Source organism: Sarcophilus harrisii, chromosome X (genome assembly GCF_902635505.1).
Source record: "Sarcophilus harrisii chromosome X, mSarHar1.11, whole genome shotgun sequence".
Lineage (NCBI taxonomy): Eukaryota > Metazoa > Chordata > Mammalia > Dasyuromorphia > Dasyuridae > Sarcophilus > Sarcophilus harrisii.
The window spans coordinates 47,444,873-47,462,351 of record NC_045432.1 but is presented as its reverse complement, the minus strand read 5'-3'; the positions used below and the strand labels follow the sequence as shown (position 1 = coordinate 47,462,351).

Below are 17,479 nucleotides of genomic sequence, written 5' to 3'. Positions count from 1 at the left end.
TGCATTCATGTTTTCTCTTCTCTGCCCTGAAAGGAGACCCTTCAGAAGACCAACTCTCCTAGAGTTAGTTCCTCAATATACTCCGGTGTTAACCCTGATCTAATGGCCATGAATAGAAATTATGATTTCGAAACAAAGAGTGGACAAGAGAGCTGGTCACGGTGGATGGTATTCAGACACTGCATTGTTCATTAAAAGCGATTCACTGCATGTTCTAAGCTCTGTCCACACACGACTCCTTTCAGTTCTGAAAAAAGGCAACTGTTTTCCACTAGTAAAATATCGATGAAAAGAATACGGACTTAAGTCATTTATAATTGAAATTCGATTGCTTGGGAAGTCTTCGGAGTGGCAGACAATATACTATTAGTCATATTAAAGCTTTAAAAATAAGTCATCAGAGTCCACTTCAATCTCTGCATGATAATAAAGGATTATTATGTGCAGTAACCTATTTATGAAAAGGAAACAGTGTGCTTCTTTCATTCTCCATCAATTGCTTTAATAAGGAATTGAAAAGGCTGGCCTACTTTATATGCAGATCACCATCCCAGTTGCATAAGGATTTACAATAGACAAAACAAAACTATTTTTGTTGTAAATAAGGGCTGTTTGTTTAAATCTCACAATCATGTTTGCAGCTAAAAATTATTTACAGACTAATAATAAGGCTTCATAAATGTTTTATATACTTGGTGAACCAAACTTATTTTAATATTCTCCTCTGCCCCCACTGGGGCGGGTGGAGAGAAAGGAAATGCTTTCTTCGGATGACAAGGTAAAATTCAAGTAAAACCTAAGGAAAGGTGAAAGAGAAACAATGCTTAATTTCTTGATTTTCGGTCATTCTTCCCCTATGTGGAGATGCAATAACACTGTTAGATAGCACCCCTTTTAAAGCTTCAATAAACTTGGGAGGACTTCATAAACTCAATGGGAAAACACTGCTTTCTATTTAAATATGATAACCCAAGAAGAATTCTGAAGTCTAAATGTTGGTCGGTAAGGGAATAGGAAGGTATGTTGACATTTGTCTCTGCTGCCTTGGAACCTGCAGAGAACTTGCTTGGGAAGTCTGGAGACCCAAGTTCGAATTTCACCTTTGAAGTTTTCCTTCAAGGTATTTAAATGGCTCATATGTCTTTATTAAATGAGGTGTGTGGCGGCCTCTACTGGTGTATGCTTATAGAAAATGTCTCAATAGGCAGAAAAAATATTAATTTCAATTAAAAAGTTAGAAATTCAGACTCTTTCATTAAATGTATAAAAATATCTAATTTAATGCAGAAAAAATATATTACAAGTTGTGTAATGTTCTCTTAATTAGGAAAATAATCTAAAAGCACTGAACATTACTGACCATGTTAGTGTTGGCAAGGTAATGATTTAGGGAAGGACCTTAACTGTTCAATTCTCTATGCTAGTTCTATACCTTTTATTAATGAAATAGTAAGCCCAGCCAAGGCAGTTGAGTGCCTCTGGTCTATCACTAAGTCTGCTTAGCTGACTTCAATGAATCACTTAAAACAAACCCAGAAGAAAAGAAATATTTTACAATGAAATCTATAGTCTTATAACTAGAATCATTTAATGAAGGGCTGGTTACCTATAAATCAAGCAAACTCTCCTTTGATTGAATGCAGCTGACATATATATATATATATATATATCTATTTTACATTTTTTTTTTACTTTCAAAAATACAACACATTAAAATAGGTTCAATTTATCAAAGCTAAAAGCAACATTTAAGTAATGTACTTAAAGTGCAAAGGCACTTTAACACAAGAGGTGACGCCCAGTGACTTTGCGTGGCAACTGAAAGAGAAATACTAGATATTATTATTTACAAAGGAAGTGACAGTCCCAAAAGATCTTTGGAGATCTTCAGCATAACACATTCAGCATCCACTTCTTTAAAAGATTTTTTTCCTAGCCCCTTCTGGACCTCCTAGAGTGTCCCATTCCTCATCTGTACCTTGAAACAACAACAGAACAGTTTGGGGGGAGGACAAAAAGTAAAATGAAAAGGGGAAAAAGCCATTGAAGCAACATTCATTTTCAGTGGATAGTTACTAAAGATGCTAAAAAAAAAAAAAAAAAAAAAAAAAAAAGGAAAAAAAAACAAAACCCTAAAAAGTGAAAATAATTTAAGAGGAAAACTTTTGAGAGCAAGAAGCTTGCTTTCTCCCCATCCTTCACTGATTTTTCAAAGTTTCCATGTTATTCCTGGAAAAGAAAGATCTCCCCCCAACTTCACTGCACCCACCCCACAAAAACCAAAAAGCCAATGCACTGAATGTGGCCGTCTCCAGCTGTTTCTTTCTTCCCCAGGCAGCCTCCCTTGATACTTTCATTCTTTGTTTCCCTCTCTTCACAGCTGACTGATCGCGGTTTGTTTCTCCAGAACTTCGAGGTAGTCCGGTTCTGTTGGCTGCTTGGCCTGAAGCAAAGGATGTTCGGGTTTGGATTGGTCTGCAAAGTATTTCCTGGGAGTTCCGTATAAAACAGTTTTGTTCAGTCTGTCCTGATTTTGGCGTCGGGATTCATAGGAAGGTGCGAACTGCCTCTTAGGTAAGGTGCAAAAGTTATAGTGGACCACCCCTGCGCTGGGGAGTTCCTTCACTCTCTCTGCAATATTTTGATAGAGTAGCTCTGGCTCTCGTGGAGTGGACTGCTTCTCCAGCAATTCCGATGCACTGATGGTATAAGCCAGAGTGGTTGGCCCTTCCTTCTTGGTGTCCAGATTCCCATAGCTGAACTCTTGGAGGTTTCGGTAGTATGCCACTGGGTCACCTTCCTTTTGCATGTAAATGGGGTTTTGGCACATCTGGCCCACGGGAGGAGGAATATAGTTATAGACGTGGCCTTCGGTCTTGTCAGCGGTGTCAGCATTATAAGATCCATACTGCAGTTGGAAGGAACTGATGTCTAGGTTGTTGGTACTACTGGGCCCACTGGGTACCCCCTTTCGCCGCTTGAGGACAAAGACAAATAAACCTGCCCCGAAGCAGACAGATAAGATAAAGACCACAAGGAGCCCTAAGATTAAAACAGAGAGTGGAACTTCTGTGTGTAGCTCTGGGTATGAGCTGGGAGCCACACTAAGAGATCTCGGGGTGTCTGTGTTATGACTCATAGATAAGATGGTAGCATCTGATAAGTCAGGGTTGTCTGGACAGATGGTTTCTCTCCCTAAAAATTTCAAGATCTCACCTGCATGTTTGGCCGGAGATTCACAGGTGATCTCATTAATGATGACAGGGGAATTTGCGTGCTCAGTCCAGTCTTTCAGGCCCATAATGTCACAGGTACAATCCCAGGGGTTTTCTTGCAGATCGATCTGGATAAAAGCCGGCAGCTGATCCAGGACCCCTTTCACTGGCAAGTGGGAGAAATGGTTGTTCCTCAGGTTCAGTCTGGTGAGAGCAGTGCCACCAAACACATTATCCGGTAAGGATCTCAGCAAGTTGTTATTCAGAAATAACAGCTGCAAGCTAATCAATGCATCAAAGGTACCGGGCTTAATCTCTTTAATGATGTTATACTCGAGATAGAGATACTGTAAACTCTGCAGCCCCTCAAACATAGAAGGATAAAGAATTTCCAGATAGTTACCATTCAGATAAAGTCTCCGTAAACTAGTTAGATTTGTAAAAGCACCCTCCTGAATGACTGCAATCCGGTTGTTTCCAAGGTGCAACAAATCCAAAGAACTGTACTCTGGGAGGTCGTTTTTGTAGACGGTTTGCAAATAGTTTCCCGTAAGATAAAGCTTCTTTGGACTGGTAGGTTTGGGGTGAAGGGCCGAGATATTGGCGAACTTCCTCTCTTGGCAGTTGACATTTAACCCGTTGTCAGAGCTCTGGGAGGTGCAGACACAGCTGCTGGGACAGGTGAGGGGGACGGGGGACTTGGTCTGGTACACCATGATAGGTCCAAAGCTCTGCCTGTCTTTGGACACCGTGACCCTGGGCGTGGGCCTGTTTCTTGTTTTGGGGGGCCGGCTGGCTTTGGGAGCCCGTGTAGGAGTGAGAGCGGGATTAAGGGTAGGCGATAGCTTCTGCACGTGGGTGTCGGAAAAGGAAGGGTGGCTCGCTTTATGATTCGAATCGCTGGCACTCTTCCTGGGACAGAGGTCCTGCCTGGTCAACTGTGTCACGTCTTTCCCATGCAGCCGAAAAGGAGTTTCACAGACAATCTCTCCGACAAAGACGGTTATGGTATCCAGCCAAGCCTTCAGCGGCAGTAAATCGCAAGTGCAGTTCCACGGGTTTTCCTCTAACTGAATTTCCATGATCCCTCCGATATGTTCCAGGACCCCAGCAAAGGGCATCATCTTCAGCCGATTCCCTCTCAGATCTAAGTGGGTCAGCAGAACAAAGCGGAACACATTATTGGGGAGAGACAGCAGGAGGTTGTCGTTGAGGATCAGGACCTTCAGCTTATTCAGTTTACTGAAGGCTCCCGCCTCGATGGCACTGATGTAGTTGTAGTCCGCTTGCAGGTACTCCAAACTCTCCAGGCCCAGGAACGTGTCCTCCCTCAAAACTTCCAGTTTGTTGTTGTTAAGGTGGAGTCGCTTGAGAGTTTTCAGGCCACTGAACGCTCCAGTTCGGATCTCTTGCAGCTCATTGTTCCCCAAATGGAGAGTCACGGCGTTGGAGTAATTGACGAACTCATTAGGATAGAGTCTGGTCAGTAAGTTTCCATTGAGGAAAAGCTGGTAGATCCGGTACTGGGGGGGCTGGAGCAAGCTCACGGTGGTAAAACCTTTGTTTTCGCAGTTAATATTCAGTACATTTTCCTTCTCTTCGCACAAGCAGCGGATCTTACAAATGTCTTTGCCAGTTTTGCGGCTCTCCGTCTGGAGGATCCCGGCCACGGTTAACACACTGAGCAACCAAACACCGTTCAGCATCTTTATGCACAGTCGATCTGGCTCCGGCACCTACGATCAAGCCTTTAAGAAGGGGGTTTGGAAGGGTAGGGGAAAAGTGGGGAGGAGGAGCGGAGCGGGATCGGGGAGTGGGGGAGAGAGAAACAAGGAGCCCGATTAAAATGGCCAGGAAAAGGGATGGGGGAGGAAGGGGGCGCGGGGAGACAACACCACGAACGGAAACAATCGCTTTGCGAAGCTGTTTCATCGCCCTCCACTCTGCCCGCCTGCCCGCCAGTCTGCCCTCCCCGCAACATACAGCCATGCACCTGATTCCCCTCGGGTCCCTGCTGCCAGCGGAGTCATTAGTAACCGAGTTGTCTTACTAAACCAAGCCGCCCTCGCCCTCTTCTTCTTCTTCTTCTTCTTCCTCCTCCTCCTCCTCCTCCTCCTCCTCCTCCTCCTCCTCCTCCTCCTCCTCCTCCCTCCTCCTTGTTCTCCTCCTCCTTCTCCTCCTCCTCTTATTTTCCTCCTCCTCCTCCGGGAATGGGGGTGGGGGTGGGGGGAAAGCCGGGGAAGGGACGCGGACAGCTCGTCTGTCTCGCAGCAGCAGCAGCAGTAGCAGCAGCAGTCGAAATAGCTTTACTTCTTTCTTTCTCTAGCTCTCCCCTCTTGCGCAAGGGGGTGGGGAAGGGGAGGGATGGGAAGGGATGGGAAAGGAAAGGGGGGGGAGGACCAAATGGGAAGGACCGCGGAAGGGAAAGGGCTGCGGTACTCACACATCAGGAGAAGATGAGACTCCCCTCCTTTACGGTAGCCCCGGAGTTTAGCATTTTGGGTGCAAATAGAGAAACCGTTGGGTGGGAGAAGCAGCCCGGAGAAGACGCCGCTTCTTGCAGACGGAACGGTTTGCTCGATCTGGAGGGCTGGTGGGCTGACGGTTAGGGTTTGGGATGAGGGTGGACGGAGGGGACGTCCTGAGGATTTGGGGCTCTGGGGGTACAACCCAAAGTCCTGACGGTGGGCAGGAAGAAGGGGCAGAGGCGGGCGGCGGAGCCGCGGGAAGTTTGGCCACCTGGCGCCCGGCTGGTTGTGCGTGTGCGCTGGGCGCGGGCGGACCGCGGGGTGCGGGGTGGGGGGTGGCGCGGGGCGCCGCGGGCTGCTGACTCCGCCGGGCGGGCTGCTGAGGCTGCGGTGGCGGCGGCTCGGCTCCCTTCCCCCGGCTGGCGGCGGCTGCTGTCTGGGCGCCGATCAGTTTGAATTTGAGAGGCTTTTGCAGGCTCCCTCGGACCTAGCTGGGGGTGACGTCACGCCCGGGAATGGGGCTGCTGGGGGGGAGGGAAATGGGGGGGGAGAGGATGCGGGGCCGCGGCGAGACCCGGGGAAGCCCGTTAACGCCGCTCGTCTTCGTCGCAAGTGGCTTGGCAAAGGCGCTCGAAATTCACTCCGTGCGTCGATTTCCCTTGAACTCCTCCACCTCCGAGCAGACTACGCGCAACTCCTCGTGTGGGGGTGTCCAGAAGGGGAAATGCGAAAAGCCGGCTAGGTTCCCCCGCACCTCTCCCCGGGCCCCTCCTCGCCTCTGCCTCTTCCACCCACCAGTCAGCACCTCCACACCAGAGCGGAGGGCTGGGGGAGTGGCTTGGTCATTCCTAGGATGTCTCCTCCCAGATTCCCAAGACAGAAGTCAAATGGGGTTGGAGGGGAGACGTCTCGGGGGAATGTTTGAGAGGTAATGTTGGTGCTGCTAGATGTGCGTGTGTGTGTGTGTGAGAGAGAGAGAGAGAGAGAGAGAGAGAGAGAAGGAAGGAGGGAGGGAGGGAGGGAAAAGGAGAGGGAGAGAGAGACTTCCAAGGGCTTTTGTGTTCTATACCCAGAGCTGGGTTTCCGAGCTAAAAGGCTCCCTTCCAGGGTGGTGGCTGGAGGGATTTTTCTCCCTGCAGATCTAATTCAACCTCCGAAAGCCACAGCTCAGTTTTTGGAAGGGGTCGAGCGGGGGTGGGGGGGTGGAGGGAGGTGGGGGACAGTGATTTCCCTAAAGTTTAAGATCCTCCTGAAAATGACGCTTAACCTGATTCTCTCTGTGGGAAAGGAGCAGAATAAGTAGGTGTCACAAAAAAGTCGCTGCCACAGTAGGGAGCCAACAAAACCCACTGTGTTGTGTTTACAATTAGGTAGAACCACTTGCTGGGCTAGACTAGCGGGAGGGGGCCCGCAACGTCCAAGAAAGACCACTACGTGGGGCTGGCCAGAGGGCCGAGGCACGGAGGGGAGCTTCTTTGTCGAACTGGGCTGGGGGCCCTGGGAATTCGAAGCAAAGGGCCGAAGCAGTGCAGGAAGCTCCAGGTCTAGCTTCTGGGCACAAGGGTGGAACTTTCTGCTGGGGATGGGGGGTGGGGGAGCAGGCGGCCGGGACCGAGGGGGGCTCCGCTTCGGAAGCCCCCGGAGAGGAGAGGCTGCGAAAGCAGGGAGGTCAGCACTGGCAGCCTCAAGCTCGCCAGCTTGCTTCCTTTTTCTCCCATCTCATCCCCGATGTACTAGTTTGCTTCCCCGGCTCCCTGGCATCTAGAGCCAGCGGTCACCGCAGGAAGAAGCTGATCCCTGCCTAGGACTCGTGGGGGCTCATGCATGGCGGGGGGATGGCCTCCCCAGCCGAAACCTGGCTCTTCTGGGCGGCAAAAGGCAGGCACTGCAAGCCTTGTCGGGGGGGGGGGGGGGGGGGGGGGGGGGGGAGAGAGAGAGATCCCAACGCCGCCTCCCTTTTCTCTCTTTACAATCTTCTGCACTTTCCTGCATTTTCAAGCTTTCTATCCTTATCGGCAACGTTGACCTGGGAGCTCATTTGAATAGTTTAGGCACTGGTAGGGGGTAGGGGGGTAACCTGTAGCAGTCGAGACAACTATGGGCAGTTTCTTTTTTGCCTCTTTCTCTCTCCCTTCCCTTCCTCCTCTTTTTTCTTTCTTGTAAACCCCCCCCCCCCACACACACACACACTTTCTTCCCTGCCTAGACCTTAAAGCCTGCCTACCACCCAACTCAGCACCCACACAGTTTGGTCGCCATCACTGTGTTGGGTGCTAAGGAGATTGCTAGGCTATTTGCATGGAAGAGAAAGGATTGGGAAAACACTGGAGGCATCAGGGTGAGCAGGGCAGGGGCTGCGAATGGAGTGATCTGAGCTGCTCCCCTTTCCTTCCTTCCCTGCTCAGTGCCAATCATTCCTTTTCACTGCAGCCACCGAGCTGTTCTATCCTTGGAAATCAGGGCAACTGGAGGTCCCGGGGAAGGGGCGGCTAGTCAGATCCCTGGGTACTGCTCACTGCAGGGATCTATATGAGTAGAAATAGCCAAGCAATTCTCTTTAGTGGGAAGGAAACTGAGGGTGGGATGATGAGAGGTGCTTGCCCTAAGCTTTTTTGGGGGGCAGGAAAGGCATGGTAGCAGGTTGGGAAAAGAAGGGAAATGTAGGTGACATGTAGTTTGTAGATAGGATAGCAGAAGCATGTCTGGACAGCATGCTCCACATATATTGATTTCAGATGGGTGGCTGAGGATGCCACTTGGGGTGCCAGCACTTATATGCAATTACTTAGTCAAACGTAAATATAATAAACCACGAGAGGCCGAAGAACGCACCAGAGAGGAGATGGTCTCAGAATACAGAAGACTAGAGTTCAAAGACTATATGGTACTTGCCTGTGACACACACTAGCTGCGAGACCATAGACTTCATAATAGCTTCTCAGTGGCCCTGTTACACATTGCAAAAGAGTAGATGATCTACTAGTGCAAGGACTTTTCATATTGGAAGTCCCCCCAATGATGAAATCTCAGGGCTGAACTTAAATAAATAAGCAAATAAAAAGACTATTAGAAGAGATTCTCATTCTATCATGTTCATCGGATTGGAAAGATAAATATTCCCAAATATATTCTAAGTTCAAAGATGAAATGCATATACCACTGACATAATGGGAAAGAATCATTAAAATGACAGAACCTGGAGAGAGAAGAAGCCATTGGTGACTCCTTTAAAAACAACAACTACCACCTTTTCCTCTCTTGTCTTTTTTCTCCCATATGAATAACTTCCTATGTGAGGCTCCAAGGTCTGTGATGGTTTTCAATAATGATAATAACTGACATGGTAGAAGGGGTTGGCTTAGTAGCCAGAGTTTATCTCTGAGTCAAGAAAAGTTGGGCTCAGGCTCCAAGAGAATGGGAATGTGGCCCCCTGCCCAATCCTCCCCTGCCACAATCAGTGGATCTCTCTGTGTTCTGGGCCCTGTAAGACCCTCTGAAGCTTCTAGGAAGCTGCTGCCATGGAGTTCCTCACTCCCAGCTCTCCCTGTTGGAATGAAATTCTCGGTGCTGCAAAAAATGAAAGAGCAGGGAATCTTGAAGTTCACTAAGTGCTTTCTGGCTTTGAGTTTTCATCTTGAAACAAGATGGGGGGCAGAGTGCAGAAATACTCTAAGCCATTATCCTCTGTTGTATAAATAAGAAAATTTAGGCTAAGAAATTAAGTAATTTGGTCAGAGCCATTTAATCAATCAAACCAATAATTATTTATTAAGTGCCTACTGTATGCCAGAAGAAGTCACAAAACTGGTATATGAACTCCTTGCTACCTTTATCCATGCATGAGGCAAGGAAGGATACAATTCTTATGAATGAATGAATTAAATTTTATCTATTAAGCTACATTATGTAAGAACTCATCCTTTTTTGCTGTATTATTATTAATAACTGAACCCTTAAAATATATTTTTTCAGAAAAGTGAATGTGGGAAAGAGCTAGGGGGGCAATGCTTTCTATTTGAGGACCTAGCCAATAGGGATGATAGGTTTTATGGGAAGATGCCTTCTCCTGAAGGTTGCTCAGCTCCCCAAGATGTATTCAACACCTTTCACGATGTTTATCGGTCATGTTCCTGAAGCTGCCACTGCAGTTATACAGGCATATAAAAAAAAACCCTCAGCATAAAATAAAACCTCTATTTTAAATGTGTCATTACTGCTGTTGCAGTCAGGCACTAATTACAGAGACAGACAGAGATAGAGAGAGACAGAGAAGGTTTTAAAGGGAAAGAAAAGGATAAGGAAGGATGAAGTCACTGACCAAGGTAAGACTAAAATAATAAAAACAATTTCTCTGTTAACCAGAGCATAGAAGTTCACTGCCTCCATTTTGCTGAGCCCAATAAAAACACTAGGATCACACCAAGAAGTCTGGTAGAGGCTAAATGAATATCCAACCAGATCTGGAGTACATTTTCCTTCCTGAAGTCTTCATTGCTAGAATGCAATGCAGATTTGGAGTCCAATACAGATGGGGTCCCAGCAGCCTTGTGATGTCCTAAAGCTGGATGACTCCAGAGTCAGGGCCCTGAAAATGAGGTCCTAGATGTAGAACTGCAAGGGACCTCAGAAGTAATTTAGTCCAATTCTTTCATTTACAAATGAGTAAACAGAGGCATGGGGAAGTTAAATGACTTTTGTACACAAGTAGTAAGCCTCAAAGGTGGGATTTGAATCGAGGCTTTGGAGACATTGCTCTAATCACTTGGCCTGTTCTGAAGGCCTCTGAAAGAGGAGGAAAAGTTAGCTGTGCTGGGTCAGCATTGGAGGCAGCCTAAGGGGATTCCTGGGGGATCAGAAGGAGTCTTATGGAGTCACTTTGGAGGCAGAAGATAGGAGCATGTGATCCAGCCTCTCCTAATGTGGAATGCCATTTCCTTGAATCCAGTCCAGGTTCCCAGTGAAGGCCAAAAGGAAGGCTCAAAGTATTTAAAGGCGTCCTGAAATGTCCAATTCCCTCCTAGCAGTCTGGTGGAATCCATCGACAACTGATCTTGAAGCCAAGAAAACCTGGATTCAAATCCTATTTCTGACATTTATTAGCTGTGTGATCCAGGCCAAGTCACTTCTGAGTCTCTTGCCATATCTGTGAAATGGACATGTAACCCCCTCACAAAAGACACTTCTGCAAAATTGTGCAGTGCCCACTTATTGCAGAGAAGCAAAGTCAAGTTTAGAGATCTATGCAAAGACATATAGCTAGCAAAAGGAAGGGTCAGGGTTCAAACTGGGGGTTTTCCCTTTGTACCACTACCCAGGAAAAGTTCGCCCATCTCTTTGTAGAAAGTGAGGGGGTGGCACAAGGACCTGATTCAAGAAGGGAAAAGCAACAAAACAAGTGTATGGGAATGGGAGTGTGTGTGGGTTGTATGTGTGAAAATGTGTGTTTATGTGTGTGTGTAAGAGTGTGTTGTGAGTATATGTATGTGCATATGAGTGTGTTGGGAATGTGTGTCTGTGCATATGAGTGTGTTGGGAATGTGTGTCTGTCACTTAAAGTCTGAAAAACTAATCGAGAAGAAAAGACTGGGGAGGGGGGATGTGATCTGATCTGATCTTGGCAATGCCCTGGCCCCTCTTATCTTCTCTTTCCACACTATTTCACTTCATGTCCTCATCTCTCAAGGCTTCAATGATCACCTCTATAAAGATGATTCTCTGATCTCTTGCTCAGAGCCATTTAATCAATCAAATCATTAATTATTTATTAAGTGCCTACCATATGCCAGAAGAAGTCACAAAATTGGTAGATGAACTCAGGTCTTGCTGCCTTTATCCATAAGGCAAGGAAGGATGCAATTCTTATGAGTGAATGAATTAAAATTTATTTATTAAGCTACATTATGTAAGAACTCAGCCTAAAGATGATTCTCGATCTTCTCCTTATCTCAAGTCTCAAATCTCTAAATGCCCATCTTCAACTGGATGTCTTGTAGACATCTTAAACTTAACATATCCAAAGTTGAACTCATCACCTTTTCCCCAAAGCACTTTCTCCTTCCAAACAAACAATACGGAAGTATTGCTGTCAAAGATACCACCATCCTCCCAGTCAACCAAACTCAAAATGAAGGAATCATTCTGGCCTTTTCCTTCTTTCTTGCCCCACCCCCTCCAATCTGTTTTGCTAAAACTTGTTCATAACCTCTCCAGTACACTCTCCCTTCTCTCCTCTAACATCCTAGTCCAGATCTTTAGTACAACAATTCCAATACATTGATCTCCATGCTTCATTCCAGTACTTTCTCCATTCAAAGGTTAAGCTAACCTTCCTAAAACACAAGTCTGACCATGTCACTACCCCACCCACCATTAGATCAACTCCAGAAGCTCCCTATTGTCTCCAAGCTCATATATAGAATCCTGATTGACCTTAAATCTCTCCATAGCCTGATCCTCTTACCTTCCTAGACTTACTCCATATGTGAATAACACTCACACCCATATTCTTTCATTTTGTGTCACCCACCCCTTTGTTTTTATACAAGACACTCCTCTCTCAACTTGGATCATTTTCACTGGCTTTTTCCCATGCCTGGAACTCTCTCCTTCCTCACCCCCTTCCTAGCTTCTCTGGCTTCATTCACATGTCATCTTCTCTGAGAATTCTCTCCCAGTCCTCAATCTCAAAGCCTTTCTCTGAGATCATGTCCAAGTTCCTGTATAAATAGCCTGTTTACACATAGCTCTTTGCATGCTATCTCTTCCCTTACACATGGGTTCCTTGACCATAGGGACTATATTTGGCCTTTTTTTTGGTATCTCCAGTATTCCCTGGCACATAGTAGGTACTTATGAAATGCTAGCTGACTGACTGGTCTGGCGTTAGCATACTGAACTAATTCATGATGTGGTGCTAATGAATGACTCATCCATTTCTTTATTTCCTCAATAGTCTGGAGTTTCTTGGGAATAGTCCCGGGAAACACCAGAGTACTAGTCACCCAGGGAGAGAGAAAGAAAAAGGCTCAAATGTCTAACACTTTCCAATTTTACCTTGGGCACTGGTCTTTTTAAATAACCACTGCAAGCTCTCTAGGGATTCCCTTCTTTCCTAGCCTAGGGAAAGAAACAGTAGACCAGGAGGTGGAACCGTGGAGTTAAAAGCCTGACTCTGCCACTAACACATTATTTGGTTTTGGTCAACAATGATGCCCTATGTGGGCCTCAAGTTCCTGAGGGTGTTGGATAAGACATTATTCCAGGTCAACTGGTCCAGCTCTAATGTTCTATTTTCACTACTGTGACCCGAGGAAAGAGAAGGCAGAAATGGTACTTTCTTGGCCTCTTTTTTTTTTTTGAGGCAATTGGGGTTAAATGACTTGCCAGGTTCACACAGCTAGTGTCTGATGTCATATTTGAATTCAGATCCTTCTGATTTTATGTGCTTAGTTACCAAGTTGCTCCACATCCTTGACTTTTTTGATACTTTTGCACTAAATCGTAGACCATAATGTTTTATATGTAATCACAAATAAATAAATAAGTCAACTGCTTAGAAGAAGACTAAGGCAAAGGTTGGGGAAGAAGTGAGAAGGATCCTGTGGATAAGATTTTTCATATTACTTTACTTGCTTAAGCTGGTTATTATCAGAAAAAAAAATCTTGTAGGGAATCAAACTGGGATCACTTAAGACTCTATTGAGCTATAAAGAAAATGGATCCTAGATATGCCTAAGACAATCTATAAGGAAATGGGCCCTTCAGTAAAAGGGGCAGGTGGATGACATCTGTGACTATCACAGTGCCCTCCCTCTCTTTTTTTTTTCTTCTTCTTCCTCTCCCAGCCACATGCTGTCACCCTTTTCTTCAAACTAAGCTGCAGCTACTCGACCTCCTCTTCCACCTCCTCCTCACATCTACCTGGAAAGACTACAGGGCCAGAAAAATGTGAGAATCCCGCCTTACCCAAAAACCCAAGTTATTCTAAGAGTTTATAGTAAGTAGCATTAATAATCGGGCTGAGATTGATTTAGCATTTTAAAATTTGAATTGATCAAGTGTTTTTCCGCACTGCTTGTTGTCTACTAGGTAAGAACTACAAGGATTCTTATTCCCATTCTGTAGGTGAGAAAACTGAGGTTGAATGAGATTAAGCGGGGGACACAGCAGGGATTATTATGCCTGGCTAGAGAAGAAGAAACTAAGGAATAAACAGCTAGAAAGCTACAAAGAGGAAATGGGAACTGAGGTTTGAATGCCTCCAAATGCAGGACTAAGAGGATTCTAGTTTACCATCCCTATATGCATTTTTCTCCTTTTCCTTAGCAACTTTGCTTGAGCTTCCTGGAAGATGCTTTTATTCTTTCTCCTCTCTGGTTTTTTTCCTTTTAGGGGAGATTTTTTTTTAATGTTGCAGTTTTGCAGAATTAATAATGGGAAGGAGGGTAGTGTCAGGTTTGGTGGGTCATGTATTCTTAATCTGGGGTAGATGAATTTTTGACAAAATATTTTGATAGCTATAATACAATATAATTAGCTTTCTTTGTAATCCAATGGATTTGTTTTTCTGCATTTAAATACCCGATTCTGAGAAAGGTTCCATTGGTTTCCCTAGGGCGCCCAGGGAGTACACAGGGAGCACCCAGGGAGCCAAGGCCAGACGTTGGGCAATTGCAGAGACAGTCCAGACCCTTCTGGGCACTGCCTCCATTAGTGTCCCTCTCCACATATCCTTGGTCCTAGAAACACAGCTGCCTTCTGATCACTCAGGAGGGGAGTCGAGGACTTATTTAATGTCCCATAGTTGTGTCCCTAAGGTCTAATCCTGGAAAAGAGCGGCCTCAAATCTAACAGTTGACATCTCCTCCCTCCCCTTCTATACTTCACGGGAAGATCGCAAAAAACCCAAGCCTGCAAAACAACAAGGTGCATTCTGGGAGGATTGAGATAGGGGTGACTATTTGCATGCCATTAACTTAGCAAATTGCAAAAACTTGGCTCTTATGGTAATGAATTTGCAATGAAAGCTTTTAGGGTTGTAAAGTTTCCAAGGTTCCTTTCTGTGCATTTCAACTACATCCTCCCCACAACAATGCCTTCTTCCTCACTCTTCTCCAGCCCCTCTGCTTCTTGGGCTTTCTTCATGCCAAAAACATTGAGGGTTGTTTTCTAGGTGGCCCACAAGGATTTGTTTTTTCCCATACGTTTTGTGAAATTTGTGTTTTAAGCATATGCACGCATCTACAAGCACATGAACATATAAGCTCACTCCATCAAGAGTGCAAAACATGGGAATAAGGTCTTTGGGGATGCACTATTCATTCTGGGGTAGTCTGGATCTGAACCTACTCAAAAATAAAGCTGTTCTCACATATTCCTATATATGGATAGTTATGGGGTTGGGTTTCTCATTCCTGTGATTATTCTTATTCTTATCATTTGGGTCCAGATCTATGATTTCAGCAGGGTGGGGGAAACCTCACACTTTCAGATAGATTAACAAGCCATCTGTACTTTCTAGTTAGGGGTTCTGAGGGCTTAAGTGATTGTAGCAGGTTCCACAGTTGGGGGGCAAGTCTTGAATCCAGATCTTTTGAACTCTAAAGCTAGTCCACTACATTTGATACTAGGCTGCCTCTCATTTACCACTGCAAGGTTTGAAAACAAACTGGCCTTTATAGTAATAAATAGCATGTATCCAGAATGCTTACTTTGCAATGCCTGTATTTCTAGCAGTTGTACTGGGCAGGCTGAGCAGGGAAGGCAGCATTTGGCTTAAGCAAAGCTGCTAGAGAAAAAAAAAGAGAGAAAAATATAAATAGATGCAGGAGCTTCTTAATTGCCACACCAAACCCTGCCTTCCTTACCTTGCCCAGAATAACTGCTGGGAAGCAAGTACATTTCTAAATAAATCTTCCGTTGCCTTAATATAAAATATATACTCTGTCATCACACATTGTTTTCTAGAGAGCAAAGCTGTGGAGTGGGTCTACGATTTGCCTCTCTGGAAGCCAGACCCTGTGTTATTGCTAACAGGGTACATGCTAATGTTGTTATCTCTCTATCTTTAGTTCAATTCTGTTGGCATCTTTCTATGTGGCTGTTTAAAGGGTGTTAACAAGAGCTACCAATGCTCAGAGGCCACCTTGCAGCTGCAATCTTTGGAGGGGCTGTGCTGCAAAAGACGACATTTTACGGAAGAAGAGAAGCATGCTAGTAGCCACAGGGAAGCGAAGAGGACAACTTTTATATAGATTAGGTTTCTATTCAGTTTTTTTGTGAGTAAAAAACATTCTCCTTTCTAAAAGAATGAGGATTTCTTTATAGGGGGCTAGGACGAGGGTAGGAAGTGAGTGGGGGTGACAAACCCAGGAATGACACTTCCTGATTCTTTTTCTACAGTCATAGATGAAATTGACTTGCCCCTTTGGAAAAAATAGGATAAACACAGTGGTTCCTGCAAATGAAAAATGATATTTTCCTTTGAACTGGTCTAGACATGTAAAGCATGACATATATAAATTTAAAGTAGTCTTGTAAACAAGTATTAAATATTTACCAGCCCACAGAAAATGTTTAGCAGCCTGCTTTCCCCATGGAACATTACTGGTAGCAAAAGAAAATAAAATCGTTGTTATTTCTTTTTTGTCAGTATAAATTTTCAAGTAGGTGGGTACCAATCTCCAAGGGGCCTATGAATACATTAAAAAATGATGAGCAACACGAAAGTAATTGTGCAGATTGTTGCATAGATAATTACAAGAGAAGACTGCCTCAAGTGTGTAAAATATTTAAATGTATTAATTTATTGGAAAGTTGCTTTCTACTGATTTTTCCAAAAGTTCCTGTGTTTGGATCCAATTATCAAATATGCTTAGATAGAAGCTGCTTTAGAGGCAGCTTGAAATCATGGCTAGAGGGTTGGACTGGGAGGCAGGAAAATTTGGGTTTGAATTCTATACCAGACATTACTAGCTATGGAAATCTGGATAAATCATTTCATGGCTCTGAGCCTCAGTTTCTTCATCTATAAAATGGGGGAAAGTAGAGCGCTCTTACCTAACAGGGTTGTTGAGAGGATCAAATGGGATGACATAGCTATAAAGCATTTTGTAAATCCTAATGGTTCTCCACAAAAATTGTGTGGTGCTCTTTTCAATATCATTCTATCAGATGAAGTGTGAAGCACTTAGAGATCTTCGAATAAAAAGCAATTTAAGTGAAATGTATGAGTTCTTTTGTAAGTAGGTTGTGTCTGAGAGGCAATATGGCACTGTGAGTAAGGAAGTCCTGACATCAGGTCCTGCCTCAGATACATACCTAGTGTGTGATTCTGGCCAAGTTCTTCTTCAGGACCCACTACAACTCTCCAAGGCTGTTAGTCACTGAGAGGTAGAGTGCTGTATTGCTGAAGGGAATGGCCCAACAAGGGAATTCCCTACACTGATGAAAATCACAGTTCTGAACCAAGTAGGCAAAAAAATCGGGGATTCAAATTTACTTATTTGTGTATACTTGTGTAGAATGTAAGGCCACTGAAGACAAGGACTCCTCCTTTTCCTTTCTCCTTCCTTCCTCCCTCCTTCCCTCTTTTCTTTCTGTCCTTTCTTCCTCTCTTTTTCCTTCACTTCCTTCTTTCCTCTCTTTCTCCTTCACTTCCTTCTTTCCTCTCTTTCCTTCCCTCCCTAGGGCATAGCACAGTAAATGCACTGACTCTCCACAAGCACTTAGGAAACTCTTGCTCCATTGAATCAAAATTAAACATTTTCCCAGGTCTAACATGCCTTTTTAGGAAGA

At 44.9% G+C, this 17,479-nt stretch overlaps 1 protein-coding gene across 5 annotated transcripts; it reads right to left on the bottom strand.

The window, feature by feature from the left end:
* Positions 1 to 1,287: 1,287 nt before the first annotated feature.
* SLITRK2 (SLIT and NTRK like family member 2) lies at positions 1,288 to 6,240 on the bottom strand. 5 transcript variants are annotated; one of them, XM_031944385.1, is made up of 2 exons: positions 5,659 to 6,240; positions 1,288 to 4,963 (listed from the first exon to the last, which is right to left on the bottom strand). In XM_031944385.1, the coding sequence occupies exon 2, from the start codon at positions 4,919 to 4,921 to the stop codon at positions 2,375 to 2,377; it is 2,547 nt and encodes an 848-aa protein (XP_031800245.1). In that variant the 5' UTR covers positions 4,922 to 4,963; positions 5,659 to 6,240; the 3' UTR covers positions 1,288 to 2,374. The 5 variants fall into 5 exon arrangements, with proteins under 5 accessions (XP_031800245.1, XP_031800249.1, XP_031800247.1 ...); XM_031944389.1 differs by having other exon boundaries at positions 1,288 to 4,951; XM_031944387.1 differs by lacking the exon at positions 5,659 to 6,240 and adding an exon at positions 5,266 to 5,322.
* Between the last annotated feature and the right edge of the window lie 11,239 nt (positions 6,241 to 17,479).

Bases quoted from the DNA above. Each gene is read 5' to 3' on its own strand.
- SLITRK2 (XM_031944385.1), bottom strand. From the start codon at position 4,921: ATGCTGAACGGTGTTTGGTTGCTCAGTGTGTTAACCGTGGCCGGGATC.